The sequence below is a fragment of the Silene latifolia genome, chromosome 8, assembly GCF_048544455.1.
Source record: "Silene latifolia isolate original U9 population chromosome 8, ASM4854445v1, whole genome shotgun sequence".
Classification (NCBI taxonomy): Eukaryota; Viridiplantae; Streptophyta; class Magnoliopsida; order Caryophyllales; family Caryophyllaceae; genus Silene; species Silene latifolia.
The window spans coordinates 100521514-100541912 of NC_133533.1; the positions used below are offsets into that span (position 1 = coordinate 100521514).

General features: G+C 45.2%; 1 protein-coding gene across 1 annotated transcript; it reads right to left on the reverse strand.

Moving 5' to 3' along the window:
• Positions 1-538: 538 nt before the first annotated feature.
• LOC141597127 (uncharacterized) lies at positions 539-1808 on the reverse strand. Its single transcript, XM_074417478.1, has one exon. The coding sequence runs from the start codon at positions 1450-1452 to the stop codon at positions 841-843; it is 612 nt and encodes a 203-aa protein (XP_074273579.1). The 5' UTR covers positions 1453-1808; the 3' UTR covers positions 539-840.
• Between the last annotated feature and the right edge of the window lie 18591 nt (positions 1809-20399).

Genomic DNA, 20399 nt, shown 5'->3' on the forward strand with positions numbered 1-20399 from the left:
ATTCTTGAATCTGTTAGTCGCTTCTTCAAACGAATATAACGGGGTTTTCGCTGACTAGTCAGCGAGTCAGGTCCAGGGGTGAAACGCCCTAATGGGTGCTCGGGGGCAACGCGGATGAACTCTGGTAGATAGTAGATACTACCCAACACCACAATGCAACCCTACATTATCTCAAACGCATCATCACATCGCAGATAGGCGAATCACCAGCGTTGTTATTACTTGTAGATGAGTCCCCAAGCAGTCCCGGCCATAGAAGCAAGTGACAAACTTATCACAATATTACAAATGAAGTTAAACTTCATTTTAATCCAATTACGACCCAATTATTTATTTGTCTTTGATTAAAATATTTTTTATAAAAAATAAAAAAAGGCAAACAGATGATCCGGACAAAGAGGTATATGATCACTTATATTATTAGTTGATTTTTTGCATTAATGGGGTTACAACCTCACGCTATATTGAAATGAGTCCATTCTTATTACAAATTCCTATGTAAATGTAACTAATAATTCTTGAACAAACTTGCAAATGTCATTCATTTTTGTCATTTTCATGAACAACAATAACAACCATCTTAAGTCCAAAACGTAACAACAACTACGCAATAATTCTAGCAATTCAATGTATGTACAATTACTTGGTAGTACTCTTACTACGAGTACTAACAATAACACTACCTAATCCATCACGGAGAATTCAAAGTACCTAATTTTATCGACCAATCTCCACCGAATTTCCATACCACCCTCTCACATTCTGGACTATTTATAATGCCAAAATAATGGAACATATATTAGGCTAACTGAAAAAATGAAGCGATAAAATAGTTCTGTTCTATAAGCTCGTACATCTGTAATAACCGCGGAAAGGTAGAGTAACACCCTTAGGAGAAGAACATTTACGTTTACCACATCCATCCCATAACCTAACTACACTCCCATCAATCACCATTCTATCTTGAAATTCATACCACCCTAACTCTCCTCCTCTCATCTCATTCTCCACCGTTAATTCCGTCAATTCCGTCTCCGTCTCCCATTTCATGATCACCACCTCCTCTTCTTCTACATCTCCGCAGTCCACGTCATCACCACAATTATAACCCTCCTCATTGTCACCCTCCTCATAGAAAACAGTAAAAAACTTTTTACTATTTCCACGTGTCAACACAACATTTTCTTCTTCCTCTTCCTCCTCCTCGTCAACTTCTTCGTTTATTACATTGCTTATCAACGATTGTTGTAAGACCGTCTCATGCAAGATTTCAGTAACATGTTGGGTTAAAACCGTCTTTGCGACAGAGGGACGTAAGTGCCAAATGGTGATCACGGCGGAGGTGACGACAGCGAGGAATGCCCATATGTTGTTAAAGACGACGGCGAATAAAGGGTTGAGATTAACTGGGGTTAAGGCTAAGGCCTCCAAGGGAGAATCTAGGCCATTCATTTTAGTGGTTTTTTGTTGTTGTTGTAGTTTTGATAATTTGTGTATTTTATATGATTTGTGAAATTAAAGAAAATGGAGAATATATATAAAGGGGAAAATATGAGAGAAAATGTTTGGGTGACAAGTTGGAAGGGAAAGGAGATGCTAGGAATCGAGAGATGAAGATGCCAAAATGCCAAGATGCCAAAATGCTTTTGTTGGTAACTTGCACTAATTCAAGTAGATCCATTTGTACCACGCATCTAATTTAATCTCCAATTATTCTTACTTCGTATATGCTAATTTACCACTTGCTTACAAATAATTACGTTTATGAAAAAGAAAGTCCTTATAATTGAGCGGTTGGTTTATAGACTATATTACCAGTTGTAGTACAAGTGATGATATAATTTATGAGCTTTATAAACTTTTGAGTTTTGTTGTAAAATTTATGAACATTAATGTACACTAAAAAAATCGAAAAATTAACTAAAAACTTCTGTTCCGGGTGTGATTACGGAGCAGTATTGTTACCACGTAAGCTTGTAGAATGATGACTTTGCTTGACTCTTCCTTTCGGCCTCTCCTGAAACAATGAACAAACTGGGGGCTCGGCTTGGTACCGAGCGTACTCACTCCGACGCAAACGCTCAAGTCAAGTAAACTTAAAGGGATTAAGTTGTGTGATACTTGGCAAAGTATATTGTAGAGAGATAAGGGAGTTTATACCAGATTAATAGTGAGTTTAGGTTATATTTTCGGATCCTTTTCTCGTTGAGAGAAGAGGAGTATTTATAGACTTTCACCTTTTGTCACGTAGTGGCCAAGTGGCTAGCAGGTGGAAAGACCGTTCTACCCTCGGCCGATGGACCCATGGCAGGCCGGCCGAGGGGTCTTGGATATGAGTACGCGGAGATGTATCCCGGTGGCTAGTTGTGTCCTAGCAGGGACCCAGTGACAGCCGATAGGCTGCACGGCCAGTCGTCCGATACGTTGACTTGTGTGGATATCTTTGACCTTGCTCAATATGTTGACTCGGTCGGCGGGTGCGAGAATATGCCCCATCAATTTGCCCCAGCGTAGTCTATGCCGTGGTATGGACCTTCGATGAGTGTTGAGCGTATTCTGCGCAAGTAAAAATTTCTCGCCCGCTTCTTCTTCCTCGGCTTGGTTCTCGCTTAGGCCGCATCAGTATCCCCCTTCACATGGATGTGTAAAGGGCATCAAATGTGGAAAAGAAGATGGCGCTGGCCGAGACCGAGGTTGTGAGTGTCGTGTGCTTTTGATTGCCCCCAGCCGGTGCTGCCAAGATCGGTTGAACAGCTGGCCGTTTGGCAAGTAGATACCAAGGATTGTTTTGAAGAAGATACGTCGATTGTCATTCTGTCAAGGAGCGTGTTGAAGAAGTTTTGTAACTGTTTGTCGATTGACATTTCATGGCTGCATGCTTGACACGTGGCTCGGCGTTGATTGGTTGACGCCTCATGGGCTTTGCTCTGATTGGTCGGATTGAGTGGGTTTTGCTCTATAAATAGGGCAGTTACCCCCTCATTTTGGCCTTCCAAATTTCATTTCCTCAAAAATTTCCTCTTGCTTAGTTTTTCTTTCGCAGAGTTCCTTTCTCTATCTAATTTCTTGAAGCGTTACTCGGTGTAACATTTCCTTCCAAGGTAATCAAACAAATTCTTCAATCTTTTTTCCTGTTAAATATTCGTTGTCATGTCTTCTGCTGATGCCGGACCTAGTTGTTGGAGCTTGTGTCCTCCAGTGAGTGCGGATAACGTCATTGCACGTACACTTGCACGGACAAGTGGGAGCTTGTTGGGGCTGGTGTCCTCTACAGTTAGTGCAAGGACTTATAAATCTCTAAAAGGATCAAAGGGTATACTTTTGTATTATTATCAGTTGGTCCACGTTTATCAATAACGGTTGGCTTGCTAGATAAGTTTGACGTTATTGTCATACAGATGGCGGTGATCAACTGGTCCCTAAAAGTCACACCTATAGGATACGTTTGAGAGATGTGACAGTATGAAAATACAGTCATGTTGATGCCTAATTTGACTAAGCAGTTAGTCGGAGTTATTATTGACTAATAATTAGTCAAACGCGATGTTGAGATAATTATTTAATACGGATTAAATAATAATGGCTAATGCGAATTAAGCAGTTAATTCATAAATTAAATATAGATGATTATATTTAATTGATGTATATTGAATTAATTATACAATATTGTCTTTGTCGGACATGTATTAATATTTCGACTAATCCGTGTTATTAGTCGATGTTTTAATAACCGATAACCGATGACAATTTATAATAAAACCGTGTCATATACATTTTAGCAATTACGAGTCGGATCACGAGTTAAATGAGGAGAAAGTGGAAAGCCCACTCCCTCCTCTTGAGACCCGCGGACCGAGGCAAACAAAAGGAGAGGCTCCCTCTCCTTTTGACCTAAGCATTCATTTTGCAACAAAAATTAGGGTTTTGAGGAGCATTTTTCTCTGAAAAACCTAGATCTCACATCTAGCAAAACTTACAACAATTCTCTCAATATTGCAAGGCAATTAGAGAATACTTTCTAGCACAAAGGGCATAGTCTCACACGGTCTTGGGTGCAACAATTAGGAGGAAATCTACGTTGATTTCTGTTCATTTTGCCGAATTGCACTAGGACCCGAGGTTGATTCTTTTCCTTTATCGTTTCTCTTGTATTTTGTTTTATGACTATAATTCACATGTAAATTTGTGTTATAATCCTTAAAATTTAAGGGAATTTTACGGATATTTCCCTACAAGTGGTATCAGAGCGAGGCCACGTAAATTTTCATTGTGATTTTTCATAAATCGATTTGAAACGATTTTGTTTTTTTGCATAAAAAACCGTGCGGCTGAAGTTGTTTTTACACGGCTGTTTATTTTTTTTATGCCTTGAAAACCGTGCTGCCGATTGCTATACACGGCTGCTTCAATTTTTTTTAGCATTGAAAACCGTGTCTTGCTTGCTCTCGGCTAATCAGTCTCAATCGACTGATTTTGTTTTCGTTTTTGTTGATGCATATTGTTATTTTACTCGATCATTATAGCAATATGTCAAAGTTTTGCAATTTGTTGATTTAATTTTACACGAATTAGATCATTTTTGAAATGGTTTTGTTTCGACAAATCTGTTTTCACGAGGGTTTTAAGTTTTCAGAACTATTTTGTCTCGATCGAGTACTTGTTTAACTCGATCGACCTGTTTTAAAACCCCCCACTGCTCGATCGAGAACTTTTGTCCCTGGATCAAGGGATTTCGTCCTTGGCAGCGTTAAAACTTATTTCTTTTGTTTTAAATTTTATTTTGGCCATAAAATGTACTTTATACGGATATTGTACACTCGCTTGATAGTGAAACGGTTCACTCACGTACCATATAGTTATTTTAAAGCATATTTAAAATAACGGATTGTAATAGATTAAAATTAAGTTGATTAAAGCGGTTTTGTCACATAATTTTAATCATTAAAGGGTGGTTTGGATAAATTTAACATAATTACGGAATTATGCCACGAATAAATTTGTTTTAGTTGATGCATTTTATTTATCGTTATTGTTGAATGCCTTGAATGTTTTTAATTACGTATTTATTTATTTTACAATCGGTTGTAACTTAGTGTGGCCTTAGTAGAACGTGTTACCGTAATGATGGAACACGGTCTTGGTTGTATTTTGAGATCTCGTATCTCCGTTTTGGATTTTTCAATTGTAATTACAGTTTTTATTTAGAATGTAAATAGGTTTATATTTGGTAAATTTTAAATTGTAATTTTTGAGAAGACCAGAGATGGAGAATCGGATGCTCACTCCCGCTACATGGATCAAGATGGAACATCAAGACAAGCTTTCCGGGTCCAAAGGTGGATTCCAAAGTTCTTTTATGTTCTTTTTATTAGGATAGGCCACACTAGGAATTTTATTTACGTATTGCATTCTTTTATTTAATTTTCGTAACGATAATATGCATCATTTTCCGCCTAAAACCAAACCACCTAATTATTGCATGAAAACTGACTCATATAGAGGTCACGCGTTAGTTTTCATTGATATACAGATATCACTCGTTTTATATAAGCCATCACCTAAGTTAATTCATTCACGTATTGCTAGTTATTCGTTCACTTAAAATGAATTTAAACTAAGTTGATGGGATCTTCCTCGTATAAACCAAAATTGAGAATAGTCTTTATAGGTCAAACTCCAATGAGTCCCTTCTTCGTCGGTAGGCATAATATGACCCCTTCTACGTCGGGTAAGTTGGAACTGATTGACCTATTTTATCTCAACACTATGGTCACTCGTACGATCCTGTGATTATGGTGGACTATAGATAGGATTTACGGAAATCTATGGACCAAGAGTTCTTACGGAAGAACTAGCTAAACAGTTGGCTTATCAATTTACGGAAATTGAGTCTTGGGATAACTTGTATTATTCTTGAGGGAGATCAATTATGCAAGTGCAATGAGTCTACACGATTAAAACGAATTTTAAAATAGACTTAAATCACCTCGATGAGTTGCTTATTTCGTTTTTGTTTTCCTTTCTTTTTCAGTGTAGACCACGAACATTTAAACTGCTTATAACGAAATGGCTGGTCCTACTAACGACCCAATGCCAAGTGCCATATTGGACCGTGAGTCCTGGCTTCGGATCTTTATGAATCAGATGAATCAGTCTACTCGACTGAAGAATGATGGATCAAACTTCGCGGACTGGGAGGCGGCATTACGGAATGCTGCCGCTACTGACGGGAAGCTCAAATACCTAATAGAGCCTATCCCGTCAAACCCAGGTCCCACGGCTAGAGCTAACGAGATCGCCAAGTTTAACGATTTCTGTATGGAAGCGGGTGCGATAAAGAACGTACTCATTTTTGCAATGGAACCCAATTTGCAGAAACGCTTCATAGCCCAAGGTGCAAATAAGATTTTCACCACGCTCACTAAGGAATTCTCGAAAGCACCGAGAATCGTGACCTATGAGCATACCACTCGCTTCTTTGATGCGAGACTCCAGAAGGGCCAACCGGTTAGCCCACACATTCTCAGCATGATTGAGAATGTCGAGCAACTGGAGACGCTTGATTGTAAAATCAGCGAGAATATCGTGATTGACCGCATGCTTCATTCACTCCACGATGGTTTTGCGCTCTTTAGAGCGAATTACTATATGAATTATTTGAAGAAAAGTCCCCATGAACTACACTCCCTACTCGTACAGACCGAGAAGGATATGAAGTTCAGTGGGAACATGAAACAGGATGTTCTCGTTGTGTCAAACAAGGGCAAGGGTAAGGGCAAAGCTCAGGCAAACCTAACGGTAGGCAAACCGAAGTTTAAGAAGTCGGGATCAGGTAAGAGTGGGCCTGGTGAGTCAAGCAACTCATCAGGCGCGACAAAGAGCAAGAATGATAACATGGAATGCCATCATTGCCACAAGACTGGGCATTGGAGGCGTACATGTCATGTCTATCATGAGGACATAAAAGCAGGTCGCGTCAAACCTGTTGGTATGTCTTCTTATTCTTCTACTTTTATTCATTTGATTGAGATTAACCACGCAAGTTACGGAACTTGGGTACTAGATACTGGTTGTGGTTCTCATCTGTGTAATCATGTGCAGGGGCTCCGAAACATCGAACCCCTCGTAAAGGGTGAGGTGGACCTGCGTGTCGGGAATGGAGCACGAGTGGCTGCCGTCTCGAGGGGCTTCCTAGCGGATTTGAGTTATTTTTATATAACTGCTATTATGTACCCAGTCTTTCTAAAAACATTATTTCAGTTTCTGCACTTGACAAACTTGGTTTTTCATTTGTAATAGAGAATAATAGTTGCATTTTCTCATTACACGATATGATTTATGGCAAGGCAGTCTCCATGAACGGAATTTATGTTTTAGATCAGACCACCGAAATATTGCACGTAATGAATAAAAAGTTAAAGGTTGGTGACAAAGATCAAACGTATCTATGGCACTGCCGCATGGGACACATTAATGAGAAATGCGTAAAACAGCTCATAAAGAATGGAGCTATCTCGGCCTTTGATTTTCAATCATTTGGCACGTGTGAATCATGTCTCATCGGTAAGATGACTCGAATTTCCTTCAAAGGTGTTGGAATGCGCGCTGCTGACCTATTAGGACTCATACATACGGATGTGTGTGGACCTATGTCAATCACCGCACGAGAAGGCTATAGGTATTTCATCACTTTCACGGACGATTTAAGTAGATATGGTTATGTCTACTTAATGAAGCACAAAAGTGAATCCTTTGAGAAATTCAAGGAATACCAGAATCGGGTACAGTAACCCTCGGGTAGAAAGATTAAAACACTACGTTCGATCGTGGTGGCGAGTATCTTTCTCACGAGTTTGATCAACACCTTAAGGATTGTGGGATTGCCCTACGCTTAACTCCACCTGGAACACCTCGGTTGAATGGTGTGTCCGAACGGAGAAATCGAACACTACTTGATATGGTTCGATCCATGATGAGTCACACCGTGTTGCTTGACTCATTGTGGGGTTATGCTCTTTCGTCATTTGCTCTAATACTTAATCAAGTCCGTCTAAAGTCATGTTGACAAGACTCCATATGAACTATGGAAGGGAACGGTCCCTAACTTGTCCTTTATACGGGTTTGGGGCTGCGAGGCTTATGTCAAATGGAGACACGAGGATAAGCTCGGCCCGCGATCGGTCAAGACATACTTTATAGGTTATCCTAAAGGAACGCTTGGTCATTACTTTTATTCGCCAACCGAACAACGTGTTTTTGTTGCGGCTAGTGCGACATTCTTAGAGAAGGAATTTCTCGAGAATGCAAAGAGTGATAGAACCTTCGAAGTGTCGGAGATTCAAGAATCAAGTACCGAGCAACCATTGGAGGAACCAGTTCCTTCAATCCCGGCTGCGGTTAATATTCCTGAGGAACCTAGGAGGTCGGGAAGAGTCTCTATTCCTCCAGACAGATACATTGGTATGGTCGAGGAACATGACATAGATGACATTCTACTCTTAACGAGTAGTGAACCCGCAACCTATAAAGGTGCCATGACCAGTTCCGACTCAAAGCTATGGCTTGAGGCCATGCAATCCGAGATGGACTCCATGTATGAGAACAACGTATGGGATCTTGTTGACTTACCTGCTAAGGTTCGTCCCCTTCAATGCAAATGGCTTTACAAGATAAAGCATTCTGTAGAAGGTCAACAAGATATCTATAAAGCACGACTAGTTGCTAAAGGTTTCACCCAAGTTCCAGGTTTGCATTACGATGAAATTTTTGCACCCGTAGTCATGCTGCGTTCCATTCGGATTATCTTAGCGATTGCCGCTTTTCATGACTATGAAATTTGGCAGATGGATGTGAAAACCGCCTTCTTAAACGGCTTTTTGGAGGAAGAGTTGTACATGGTACAACCCGAAGGTTTCATCGATCCAGAACATCCTAAGAAAGTGTGCAAGCTTAAGCGTTTCATTTACGGACTTAAGCAAGCATCTCGGAGTTGGAATCATCGCTTCGACCAAGTGATAAAAGAAAATGGATTTACTCGATCAGTCGAGGAACCATGTCTTTATATCAAGTCGAGTGGGAGCAAGATTGTCTTCCTAATATTGTATGTTGACGACATACTACTGATTGGGAATGACATACCTCTCTTAACTTCGGTAAAAGTATGGTTGAAGAACCATTTCCAGATGAAAGATCTGGGTGAGGCACAAAGAATTTTGGGCATCCGTATCTATCGAGATAGATCACGTCGGATGTTATCTCTCAGTCAGGAGTCTTATATAGACAAGATACTAGAGAGATTCAGCATGACTAACTCCAAGAAGGGGTTTCTTCCTATGGCTCCAGGGGTGCATTTGAGCAAGTCTCAGGCACCAGAGACACCGGAAGAAAAAGAGCGCATGACCCGGATTCCTTATGCTTCGGCAATAGGATCAATCATGTATGCCATGATATGCACACGTCCCGACGTGGCATATGCATTGAGTATGACAAGTCGATTCCAACAACATCCAGGTGAATCACATTGGATGGCTGTCAAGAACATTCTTAAGTACCTACGGAGGACTAAAGATTGGGCATTGACTTATGGAGGCGATCAAAAGCAATGCGCAACCGGTTACGCAGATGCTAGCTTCCAAACGGATCGAGATGACTCGAAATCTCAGTCTGGATTCGTTTTTACTCTTAATGGCGCTGCATCGGTGGAAGAGTTCCAAACAAAGTGTTACAAAGCAGATTCTACGATCGAGTCCGAGTACTATGCCGCGTCTGAAGCTGCAAAGGAAGCGATATGGATGCGTCAATTCTTACAAGGACTATCTGTAGTGCCTAGTTCGAATGACCCGATCACCATCTATTGCGACAATAGATGTGCCATCTTCCAGGCTAAGGAGCCCAAGTCTAGCAACAAGTCTAGGCATGTACAACGGAAAGCTCATCTAATCCGAGATTACGTGGAGCAAAAGGAAGTAGTGATAGAAAAGATTGCTACAGATGATAACATAGCAGATCCTCTCACTAAACCATTACGACAAGATAAGCATGAAGGGCATGTTAATTCCATGGGAATTAAACGTGTTCCTGAGTTGTAGTACTCTTTTATGGATTAGATTCATTTTCTTGTGTACTCTATACGACATCATCGTTTTGATATTTATATATTTTGTTTTTTCATGTGGAATTGTACGACAATTTTGAACACCACAAAGTGAACTGAACAAACATTATATTTTTGGTCCTTAATTGCCCTCATGAGCTGATAACTCTGGCAATTATTTTGTGACGTTGGTTGATGGTGGGTTCAACGAGCCATAAGTCAACCAGTTGACTGACCAATCACAGAGGCGATTTATACGGATATCTCGTAGGACACAATTGTGACATCGACGTGGAGTCCTAAATGTTTTATAACATTCGGTGCCAGGTCGTGGATAGGACCTCCATGGTGATCCTAAGAGTCGATTCTTTTGACTATCGACTGTCTCTTGAGATTAAGGCAGATTTTGGGTGACTTTGGTTTCTTTCTCACGGTCATCCGTAACAGGGGGCCAAGTAGATTTTTTCTGGGTCATTTCATGCTGTGCTTAGATCGGAAGGAGTCGAGTTGAAGGAAATATTCAGCCGTTTATCAGGTACTCGATATTTCTCAGGGCCACTCGAGGAGTCAGAATCGAAATGCATGGCCATGCTCGGATACGGATTCGTTTTATCAGTTAAGTTACTCTCTAGTCGGGGAAACCACTCTAGATACAGATCGATTGTAAAATACCACCTTTGCGGATCCGGATCTGCAAATTGTTTTACATTGAGTGGGAGAAATTTTAAATGGATATGAGAATCGGTTATCGCACATACACTTGTACGGACAAGTGAGAGTTTGTTGGAGCTTGTGTCCTCCAGTGAGTACGGATAACGTCATTGCACGTACACTTGCACGAACAAGTGGGAGCTTGTTGGGGCTGGTGTCCTCTACAGTTAGTGCAAGGACTTATAAATCTCTAAAAGGATCAAAGGGTATACTTTTGTATTATTATCAGTTGGTCCACGTTTATCAATAACGGTTGGTTTGCTAGATAAGTTTGACGTTATTGTCATACAGATGGCGGTGATCAACTGGTCCCTAAAAGTCACACCTATAGGATACGTTTGAGAGATGTGACAGTATGAAAATACAGTCATGTTGATGCCTAATTTGACTAAGCAGTTAGTCGGAGTTATTATTGACTAATAATTAGTCAAACGCGATGTTGAGATAATTATTTAATACGGATTAAATAATAATGGCTAATGCGAATTAAGTTAGATTAATTCATAAATTAAATATAGATGATTATATTTAATTGATGTATATTGAATTAATTATACAATATTGTCTTTTTCGGACATGTATTAATATTTCGACTAATCCGTGTTATTAGTCGATGTTTTAATAACCGATAACCGATGACAATTTATAATAAAACCGTGTCATATACATTTTAGCAATTACGAGTCGGATCACGAGTTAAATGAGGAGAAAGTGGAAAGCCCACTCCCTCCTCTTGAGACCCGCGGACCGAGGCAAACAAAAGGAGAGGCTCCCTCTCCTTTTGACCTAAGCATTCATTTTGCAACAAAAATTAGGGTTTTGAGGAGCATTTTTCTCTGAAAAACCTAGATCTCACATCTAGCAAAACTTACAACAATTCTCTCAATATTGCAAGGCAATTAGAGAATACTTTCTAGCACAAAGGGCATAGTCTCAGACGGTCTTGGGTGCAACAATTAGGAGGAAATCTACGTTGATTTCTGTTCATTTTGCCGAATTGCACTAGGACCCGAGGTTGATTCTTTACCTTTATCGTTTCTCTTGTATTTTGTTTTATGACTATAATTCACATGTAAATTTGCGTTATAATCCTTAAAATTTAAGGGAATTTTACGGATATTTCCCTACACTAGTAATCCTGCGCCGGGGGGCTCCCCGTCGCGTTTTGATGAAGAGGAGGCACTGGCCGCCATCCCGATAAGGTCCGGGGGCCCTAGGTCTCCTTATCCTGAGGTTGACCCAAAATTTTTGGAGAGTTTTGAGGAGGATGATGATGAAGGGACCCATTCCGAGGGTACTGATGATGAGGCGACCCCTTCTGCCGTAGATAGGCCGCTTGTTTTGCATCACGGTGATGCCTGCTCGATCGGTCCTAGTCGTGCCTGGACAAATATGTTTCCTAGCTGCTCCGGTTCTGAGCTTTTTGAACACCATTACTCCTTTGGCAGGGAGTATAGAATTGTTATTCCTGGGGAAGGTCAGGCGGTCTGTTGCCCTCACAAGGGCTGTATCGGCGTATACATCAGACACCTAGAGTATGGGCTCCGGTTTCCTCTGAATGAATACGTTATGGCCATAATTAAGGCCATGAATGTCGCCGTGGCCCAACTGCATCCGTTGGCCATCAGGACGATTGTTGGTTTTGTATGGTTGTGTCTTTTCAAAGGGGAGGCTCCAACGGTGAACCTCTTCCGCCGGCTCCACCATCTTAGACAGACTACCCAAGCCGGCTCGGGGTGGTACAGCATACAGACTGAGCCGGGTTATATCACCGTCTCTAAGCTTACTTCTTGCAAGGACTGGAAGGGGCGGTTGGTATACGTTGAGGTTCCGGAGGATTATCCATTGCCCCGGTCCTTTCAGCACCGTGTCAACTTGCGGTGTGAGAATCGGGGGGAGCGTGAAAAGTATGTCTCCCGGAGTAAGCTCAAGATGGACGCCAGCAAGGTCTATCTTAATGAGGATGAGAAGCGGGCGATGAGGCTGTTTGAGGCCGAGAAGAATGGGACGCCGAAGGGATGGATGCCCCCGACGCAGATCGTTCTTCAGGATGAGCTGCTCTGCCACGTCGGCCTCATACCGGTCCTCGAACGGGGTGAGTTGGGTCGGTGTGAGGCCCATCTTTGCTTTTTATGCTTCTGTTTTTGAACCTTGATTTATTTCTTTTGCTTAACTCCTGCTTCGTTTCTTTTGCAGACCATTTTGGCCCGGATCTGTCTGCGGATACCCTCAAGAGGTTGGGACTCGGCGAGGGCAGGAAAATTGTTGAGCTGCATCCTAAAGCTGAGAAACAAGATCGCAGACCGGCCCCTAACGAACTCATGGACCAGCAGTTGAAGGCATTGAATCCGGGGGCGGCTCAAAGGAAGATCGCCGGTAACGTGCCGCGCCGGAAGCTAAAAGCAACGTCTACGGCGGCGACGGCGTCAACTTCATTTCAACCTCCAATCCCTGCGGTCCAAAAGGAGAAGGTGGTGGTCGTCGATATTACCGAAGAGGAGGTCGCCGTTGCAGAGGAATCTCCTCTTTTACGTAAGAGAAAAGGGACATCGTCTGCTGCAGCCGCTGCTACTGCTACCGAGGCCGGCAAAGAAATGGGTCCTCCAACCAAGAAGGTCAAGCCTGGTACAGATCTAACCTGTGGCTCAGATTTAGCTGGTTCATTAGGCGTTCCTGATGACAGGCTCTCTGGTATGTCAGTAAATGTTGACATGGTTGCTTTGTCCAAATTTTTTGTAGATCAACCGCCACCGTCTACCGGTACCTCTGAATGGCTATTAGAGAATCAGAATGCCGCCGTATCCTCCTCCCCGAAGCCCTCCCCCGCCCAGATTAGGAAGATGCTGGCGAAGTGGGCTGACGTGGCCGGTGCTCACATTATGGAGCAAGAGAAGGTCATGGCTGAGGCGGCTCCTGCGCTTGAACGGCTTAGGCTTGAGCTTGATGCTTCTAAGCAAGAGGCCGAGAAGGCGAAGAAGGACTTCCAGGCCGCCGAAAATGATTTCCTCGCTAAGCGAAAGCTCAGGGAGGATGCTGAGAAGGCGAAGGAGGACTTCCAGGCCGACGCCGCTAAGCTGCGGGAGGAGCTGGCCAAGCTTCAGCCTGCTTTCGACTTTACTGTTAAGAAGAGGGAAGAATGGAAGTCTCTGTATCGGGCTCAATCGAAGGCGCATCGGAACACGAGGGCCATCCTCGACCAGAGGGAGAAGGACATTGAGACGCTCCAAACTGACGTCATCCCTAACATGTGCGCCCAATACCGGGACCAGGCCGAAGAAGCTGCCTGGGAAGTAATCAAAGAGCTCTTTCCTGACGGCTCTTTCCCGTGGCAAAAATTTGAACAAATTGCTTGATGATAAGGTGGTCTGCGGAGGCAAAGGTGCGGAGGAGGCAGAGGCGAAGAGGGCCACCGAGGAGGTCGCGGAGAAGGCGGCCCGTCTTTGAAAAGGTGAAGGCGGCCAGGGAGGAAGCCGAGAGGGCAAAGGCAGTGGCCGGCCGCCAAGTCGGCTTCGGGTCGCCCATCAAGACGATCTTTGCCGACGTCGCCGATGGCGAGCAGCAACAGGCATAGGGAGACGGGCGGTCGTCACCAGATTCACCCGGCATCTCGGATAGCTTTAGCTGTTCGGGGGCCAACTATTGAGCCTTTCCTCCCTGCCATCTTTTGGCACTTCATGTCTTTATGTCTGTACCCTTTTGCTGTACCATTCTCCTTTTTTTGAACTTTGGTAGGTAGTGTTTAGGCTATCCCTATGGGGACGGCCGTTGACTTCTTTCTTTGTATTACATGTGAACATTTTTAATAAGAGTTTGTTTATTTTGCCTCCGGCTTGGCCGAGGTCTTTATCTCATTTTCATCTGAGTTGTCTTCTTACGTTATTAATTGAGCGCTTCTTTTCTGTTTCCGCCATCGGCCTAGCCGGGGCAGTTAGAATGCGTATCTCAACTGTACTTAACGTTTTTAAACATGTTGGCGTGTCGGTCGCTTCCTCCACCGCCCGAGGCGGTCATATTTGCGTTTCCCAACCGCCGTTGTGAACATGTTAGCGTATCGGTCGTTGTGTCCCCGTCACTCTCTTGGCCCGGCCGAGGCAATCGGGGTTACGGGCGCGACAATGCGTTGTATCAGTAGACGTGTTGATCGCTTCCTCTTTCACTCTCGGTCTGGCCGAGGCGTCCGATTTGCGTTTCTCAACCGTACTTATACGTTCCTAAGCATGTTGATAACTGCTGTGGGGCAAGTCGCGTTTCCCTCGTCACTCCCGGCTTTGACCGAGGCAACTGAGTTTACGTTTTGACTGCTGTTGTAAATACCTTGGTATGACTATGGGAGGGACACTTCATTTTGATAGAAAACTCGGAACATTCTTCCTTAGATATAATCAAGCGTTGGGGTGCCCACAACGGTCTCGGACACCTCCGCCGCTATACGAAGTATTTTCTAAGATTGTCGGTGTTCCAGTGGATCATTAGAGACACTCCCTCCATGTCCTGTCACCACCGGTATGTACCCGCCTCATTTCTTCAACCACTTTGTAGGGTCCTTCCCAGTTGGCCGTCATCTTGCCATGGATGTTTCCTTTGTTGGTGGCGGCTGACTTTCTTAGGACTAGATCTCCTACTCTTAAGTCTCTTTTGTGGACCCTACGGTTGTATGCTCTTCTCATTCGATTTTGATATCTTTTGCGCAAGTTAAGCCGTGCCGTGTCTCGGCTTTCTTCGACCAGGTCTAGGGAGACTCTCGTGCCTTCCTCATTCTCGAGGGTCAAAGGTTTGCTTTCTGAATGTTGGCACCGATGCTTCAATTGGCAAGACGGCTTCGGACCCATAGACGAGATGGAATGGACTGTACCCCGTTGCCTCTTTCTCCGTGGTTCTAAGGGACCACAGGACGCCGGGTAGTTCATCGGCCCACCTTCCCTTTAGATCTTCAACCTTCTTTTTTAGCCCGTTTAGGATTGTTTTATTGGCTGCCTCCGCCTGCCCATTGCTCTGAGGGTGGCAGACGGAGGAGTATGCAAACTTGATATTGAGCTCTTCTAGCCAGTTCATCACCATGTCACTCCAAAATTCTCGGCCGTGGTCAAATACCATGACTTGGGGTAACCCAAAACGAGTTATGATATTCTCCCAGATTACCTTTCTTACGGCCGCCGTAGTCTTCGCAGGTACCGCGACAGCTTCGACCCATTTGGTGAAGTAGTCAACGGCAACGATCAGGTATTTTCTTCCTCCGGAGGCCGTTGGAAATGGCCCTAATAGATCCATCCCCCACTGTGCAAAAGGAAGGGGACTAAGCACCGGTTGCAGGTCTCGGGAAGGAGCATGTATCACCGGAGCATGCATTTGACAGTTCTTACACTTCTTGGTCTTAGTTCTGGAATCCTCAAGCATGGTGGGCCAGAAGTAGCCGGCTCGGAGAGCTTTGTGGGCTAACGTTCTTGCCCCCATGTGATGTCCACAGATGCCTTCGTGAATTTCACAAGATAGCTCGCGTCGGGTACCGGGCCGACACATTTCAATAGCGGTCTTATTACGGACCTTCTGTATAATTCTCCTTCGAACACCAAGTACCTGGCGGCGATCCTTCTTATCTTCTGGGAGAGACTGTGGTCCTCCGGTAACTCATTTGTTAGTTTGTATTTCATTATCGGAATCATCCACGTCGTCTCGGCTTCTATGTCGCCCACCATGCAGAGTGTGTCAGTGATGCTTTTAGCATTCCTGATATCCACTAGCACGGTTCGGCTGACATTCTTGATGATTGAACTGGCAAGTTTTGAGAGAGCGTCGGCTCGGTTGTTCTCAGATCTGGGGACACATTGGATTTGGAAAGATTTCAGTTTTGTTGTGTCAGCTTTTACCCTTTCCAGGTATCTTACCATCCCATCATCTCGAGCCTCATACTCTCCTCTGATTTGGTTCGTCACCAATAGTGAATCTGTCTTCAACACAATGTGTTCTGCTCCGGCAGCTCTAGCTAGCTCGACTCCAGTTATCACCGCCTCGTATTCGGATTCGTTGTTTGAGGCCGAGAAGGTAAATTTCAAGGCATACTCAAACTCGTCCCCATTTGGGCTGATGATCAGGATGCCGGCTCCTGAGCTGTTCGTCGTGGAGGACCCGTCGGTGTATACCTCCCATACACCGGGATTTGGTTCTTCTTTGTATGTGCACTCGACCAGGAAGTCTGCAAGTGCCTGCCCTTTTATCGAGGGCCTCGGCTTGTATTGAATGCCGAAGCCGGATAGTTCTACTGCCCATTTGATGAGCCTGCCGGATTGTTCAAATTTTTCCAATGTTTTCTCCAATGGTTGGTCGGTTAAGACCGTCAAAGGATGCGCGTCGAAGTAAGGTTTCAGTTTCCTTGCGGCAACGACGACAAAGAAAGGTCGCTTTTTCAATCGTGGGTAATTTCTTTCGGGCAACAGTGTATGGGCGACAAAGTAGTTTGGGTGTTGTTGTTTGTCTTCTTCTTCTCGATGATTACGGATCGACCGTGGCCGAGGTAACTGCTATGTATAGATATAGCGTCTCCCCCAGCATCGGCCTGGACAGGGTCGGGAGAGTTTGAAGATGAGCTTTCAGTTGCCTGAAAGCTGTGCTCTGTTCCTCCCCCCAACTGAAGTCTTTATTCCCCTTCAACACTTTGAAGAACGGGGTGCTTTTGTCGGCTGACCGAGAGATGAAACGGGCGAGAGCCGCCATTCTCCCGGTCAGCATCATAACCTCTTTTCGATTCCTCGGCTCCGGTAGGTCCAGTATTGCTTGGATTTTCTCTGGATTGACATCAATTCCCCTGGCGCTGACAAGTACGCCGAGGTACTTTCCTGCCCGGACACCGAAGTTGCATTTCATCAGGTTAAGTTTCATCTTGTATTTCCTTAGTGAACAAAATGTTTCGGTCAAGTCGGCCAAGTGCTCGCTGTCAGACTTGCTTTTTACAATAGCATCGTCGACGTAAGCCTCGATGTTTCGCCCTTTTTATAGATGTATGTGCCGTGTATGGTGATGAATGCGCACTTAGGCATGTCTTCTTCGGCCATGAATACCTGATGGTATCCTGAGAAGGCGTCGAGAAGGCTCAGCATAGTGTAGCCTGCTGTTGCGTCTATTAAGCTATCTATTCGAGGCAAGGGATAGCAATCTTTGGGGCATGCTTTATTAAGATTTGTAAAATCAACACACATCCTCCACCCCCCTGATGACTTCTTCACCATTACAACATTTGCTAGCCACTCAGGGTAAGTACAAGGCATGATAAAGCCCGCCTCTAACAATTTATCTACCTCGGCCTTGATGGCCTCGTCTTTCTCGGCCGAGGAGTTCCTCATCTTCTGCTTGACAGGGCGAGCGTTGGAGAGCACGTTCGCCTTGTGAACGATGACCTCTCGGCCACGCCCGGCATCTCGGCGGCCGAGTACGCGAAGACGTCTTTGTTCTTCCTCGCAGGTCTAGGAGACCGGCTCTCGATTTTGGCTCCGTGCCGACACCGACAGCGATTACGGTGCGTCCTGGGTCAATTTCTACTTGCTCGGTCTCGGCTCCTTCGACCATGCCGACGGTGTTGGTGCTCATCGGATCACCCTCCTGTTGTAAGGATGAGCTCTTCCCCTTCTGTGACTTATTCGCCACTTTGAGAGATTGCATGTTGCACCCTCTGGCAGATACTTGGACATTGATAATTTCGTCTCTCTCGTCCTTTGAGACGAGCTTTTGTGCCTCCCCCCGGTCCGAGACATACATTAATGTCAGGGCCCGGATGGACATTACAGCATCTGCCTCGCTCAAAGTAATCCGGTCTATCAGGACATTGTAGGCGGACGAACCATCAATCACCACAAACTCAGAAAAAACATTCTTAGCCGCGTCGTTTTGGCCGAACATCACCGGCAATCTGATTGACCCCAGGGGTACCAGGCCGGCCCCGGAGAAACTGTATAGCGGGTTGGTGCAGGGGCTCAGGTCTTCAATCTTCAGACCGAGATTGAGAAAGCATTCCCTGAACATGATGTTCGTGTAGGCGCCTGTATCAATTAGGCACCTCTTGACCAAATGGTTGGCTATGTCTAGGTGGACCACCAACGGATCGCTGTGTGAGGTTACGACTCCTTCGTAGTCTTTTCTTCCGATGGTTATATCGGGGACGGTGGAAGCGGGGATCGCTGTGGTGGGAACAAAGTTGATGGCTTGATAAAGCTCATTTAAGTGCCGTTTGTGCCCATTAGCTGACCCACCGTTCTCGTTTCCTCCGATAACCACCTGGATCACTCCCATTCTCTGGAATACTGATTTCTTCTTCGCCCCGTCGGAGCTCGTTTCCGGGGTCCCAGCTACGTACTTGCTGAGGGCCCCCTTTCGGATCAGCTCCTCGATGGCATTCTTCAGATGCCGACAGTCGTCGGTCTTATGGCCCGGCTGGCCGTGGTAATCGCAAAATTGGCTTGTGTCGCCTTCCGCCCTCGTCTTGGGGGGTCTTGCCCACTCGCTCTTCATTCTTGCTCGGGGCATAGACCTCGGCCGGTGATTTGACCGGGGGTTGAGATCGTGATACCTCTTCCGGGTGTATGGTCCCGAACTCCCCGCGCCCGCCGAGCTCATTTCATGTTAGATCTTTCAGCCGTGACCTATTCATGTCACGGCGACCTTCATCGATATTCTCCCGGCGGCTCCTCATTTCCCGGTGCCCACTTCACCGTGGCCTACCCGGGTCTTGTGGTAATCCTCCACCTTACGGCTTGGTCCGCCATCTTTCGGGCGGAGTCCAGTTGAGGGCCTCGCACTTGATCGCTCGTTTTTGAGCTCGCCTTTCGGGAGGCCTTTCATCGTGCGAAGGCCGCCGATTCGGTGTTCAGCTCGCGGATCTGCTGAGCTTTTGCATCGAACCTCTTCACATAGCTTCGTAGAGACTCATCCTCCCCCTGTCGGATAGTGAGGAGATCCGATGTCTCCACGTCCCTTCTCCTGTTGCAGGCGTACTGGGCTATGAAGTTATCCCTTAGGTCGGCGTAGCAGTATACCGAACCGTTAGGCAGCCCCTTGTACCAACTCTGGGCCATGTCATGCAGGGTTGTTGGGAAGACTCGGCACCATACCTCATCAGGCTGCTCCCATAACGACATGTAAGACTCGAAAGCCTCGGCGTGGTCGGTTGGGTCACTGTCCCCTTTAAATGATATGGACGGCAGCTTCAGTTTGGTCGGCACGGAGACGTCGAGGACATAGGTACTGAGGGGCTGTCTGACCACGTGTCGAATGACACGTGGCAATCGGCTCCTCGCAATCCTAGTCCGGCTTCTCTCCCCGTGACGGGAAGGGCTTCTTGTTGTCCGACTTTGGAAAGTCGGACTTCTTTCATCGTTTCTTCAGGGGTGGCCTCGTTGCTGTGGTGGCGACGCTGTCCTCCTGTAAGTGGGGGAAGGACTTCGGTCTGCCACTAGCACCACGGGCACCGTCGGCGTCCTTGTATGCCCAGCTTGTTGTATTGCCCCGGACAGGTTGTTCGGGGTTACAAGATGGGCCTTGTTCACCTGTGGGTGTGCTGCCGTCACCGTCGTTGCGGCGGGGGTGATCGGCGTATTACCCATCAGGTCGA

Bases quoted from the DNA above. Each gene is read 5' to 3' on its own strand.
- LOC141597127 (XM_074417478.1), bottom strand. From the start codon at position 1,452: ATGAATGGCCTAGATTCTCCCTTGGAGGCCTTAGCCTTAACCCCAGTT.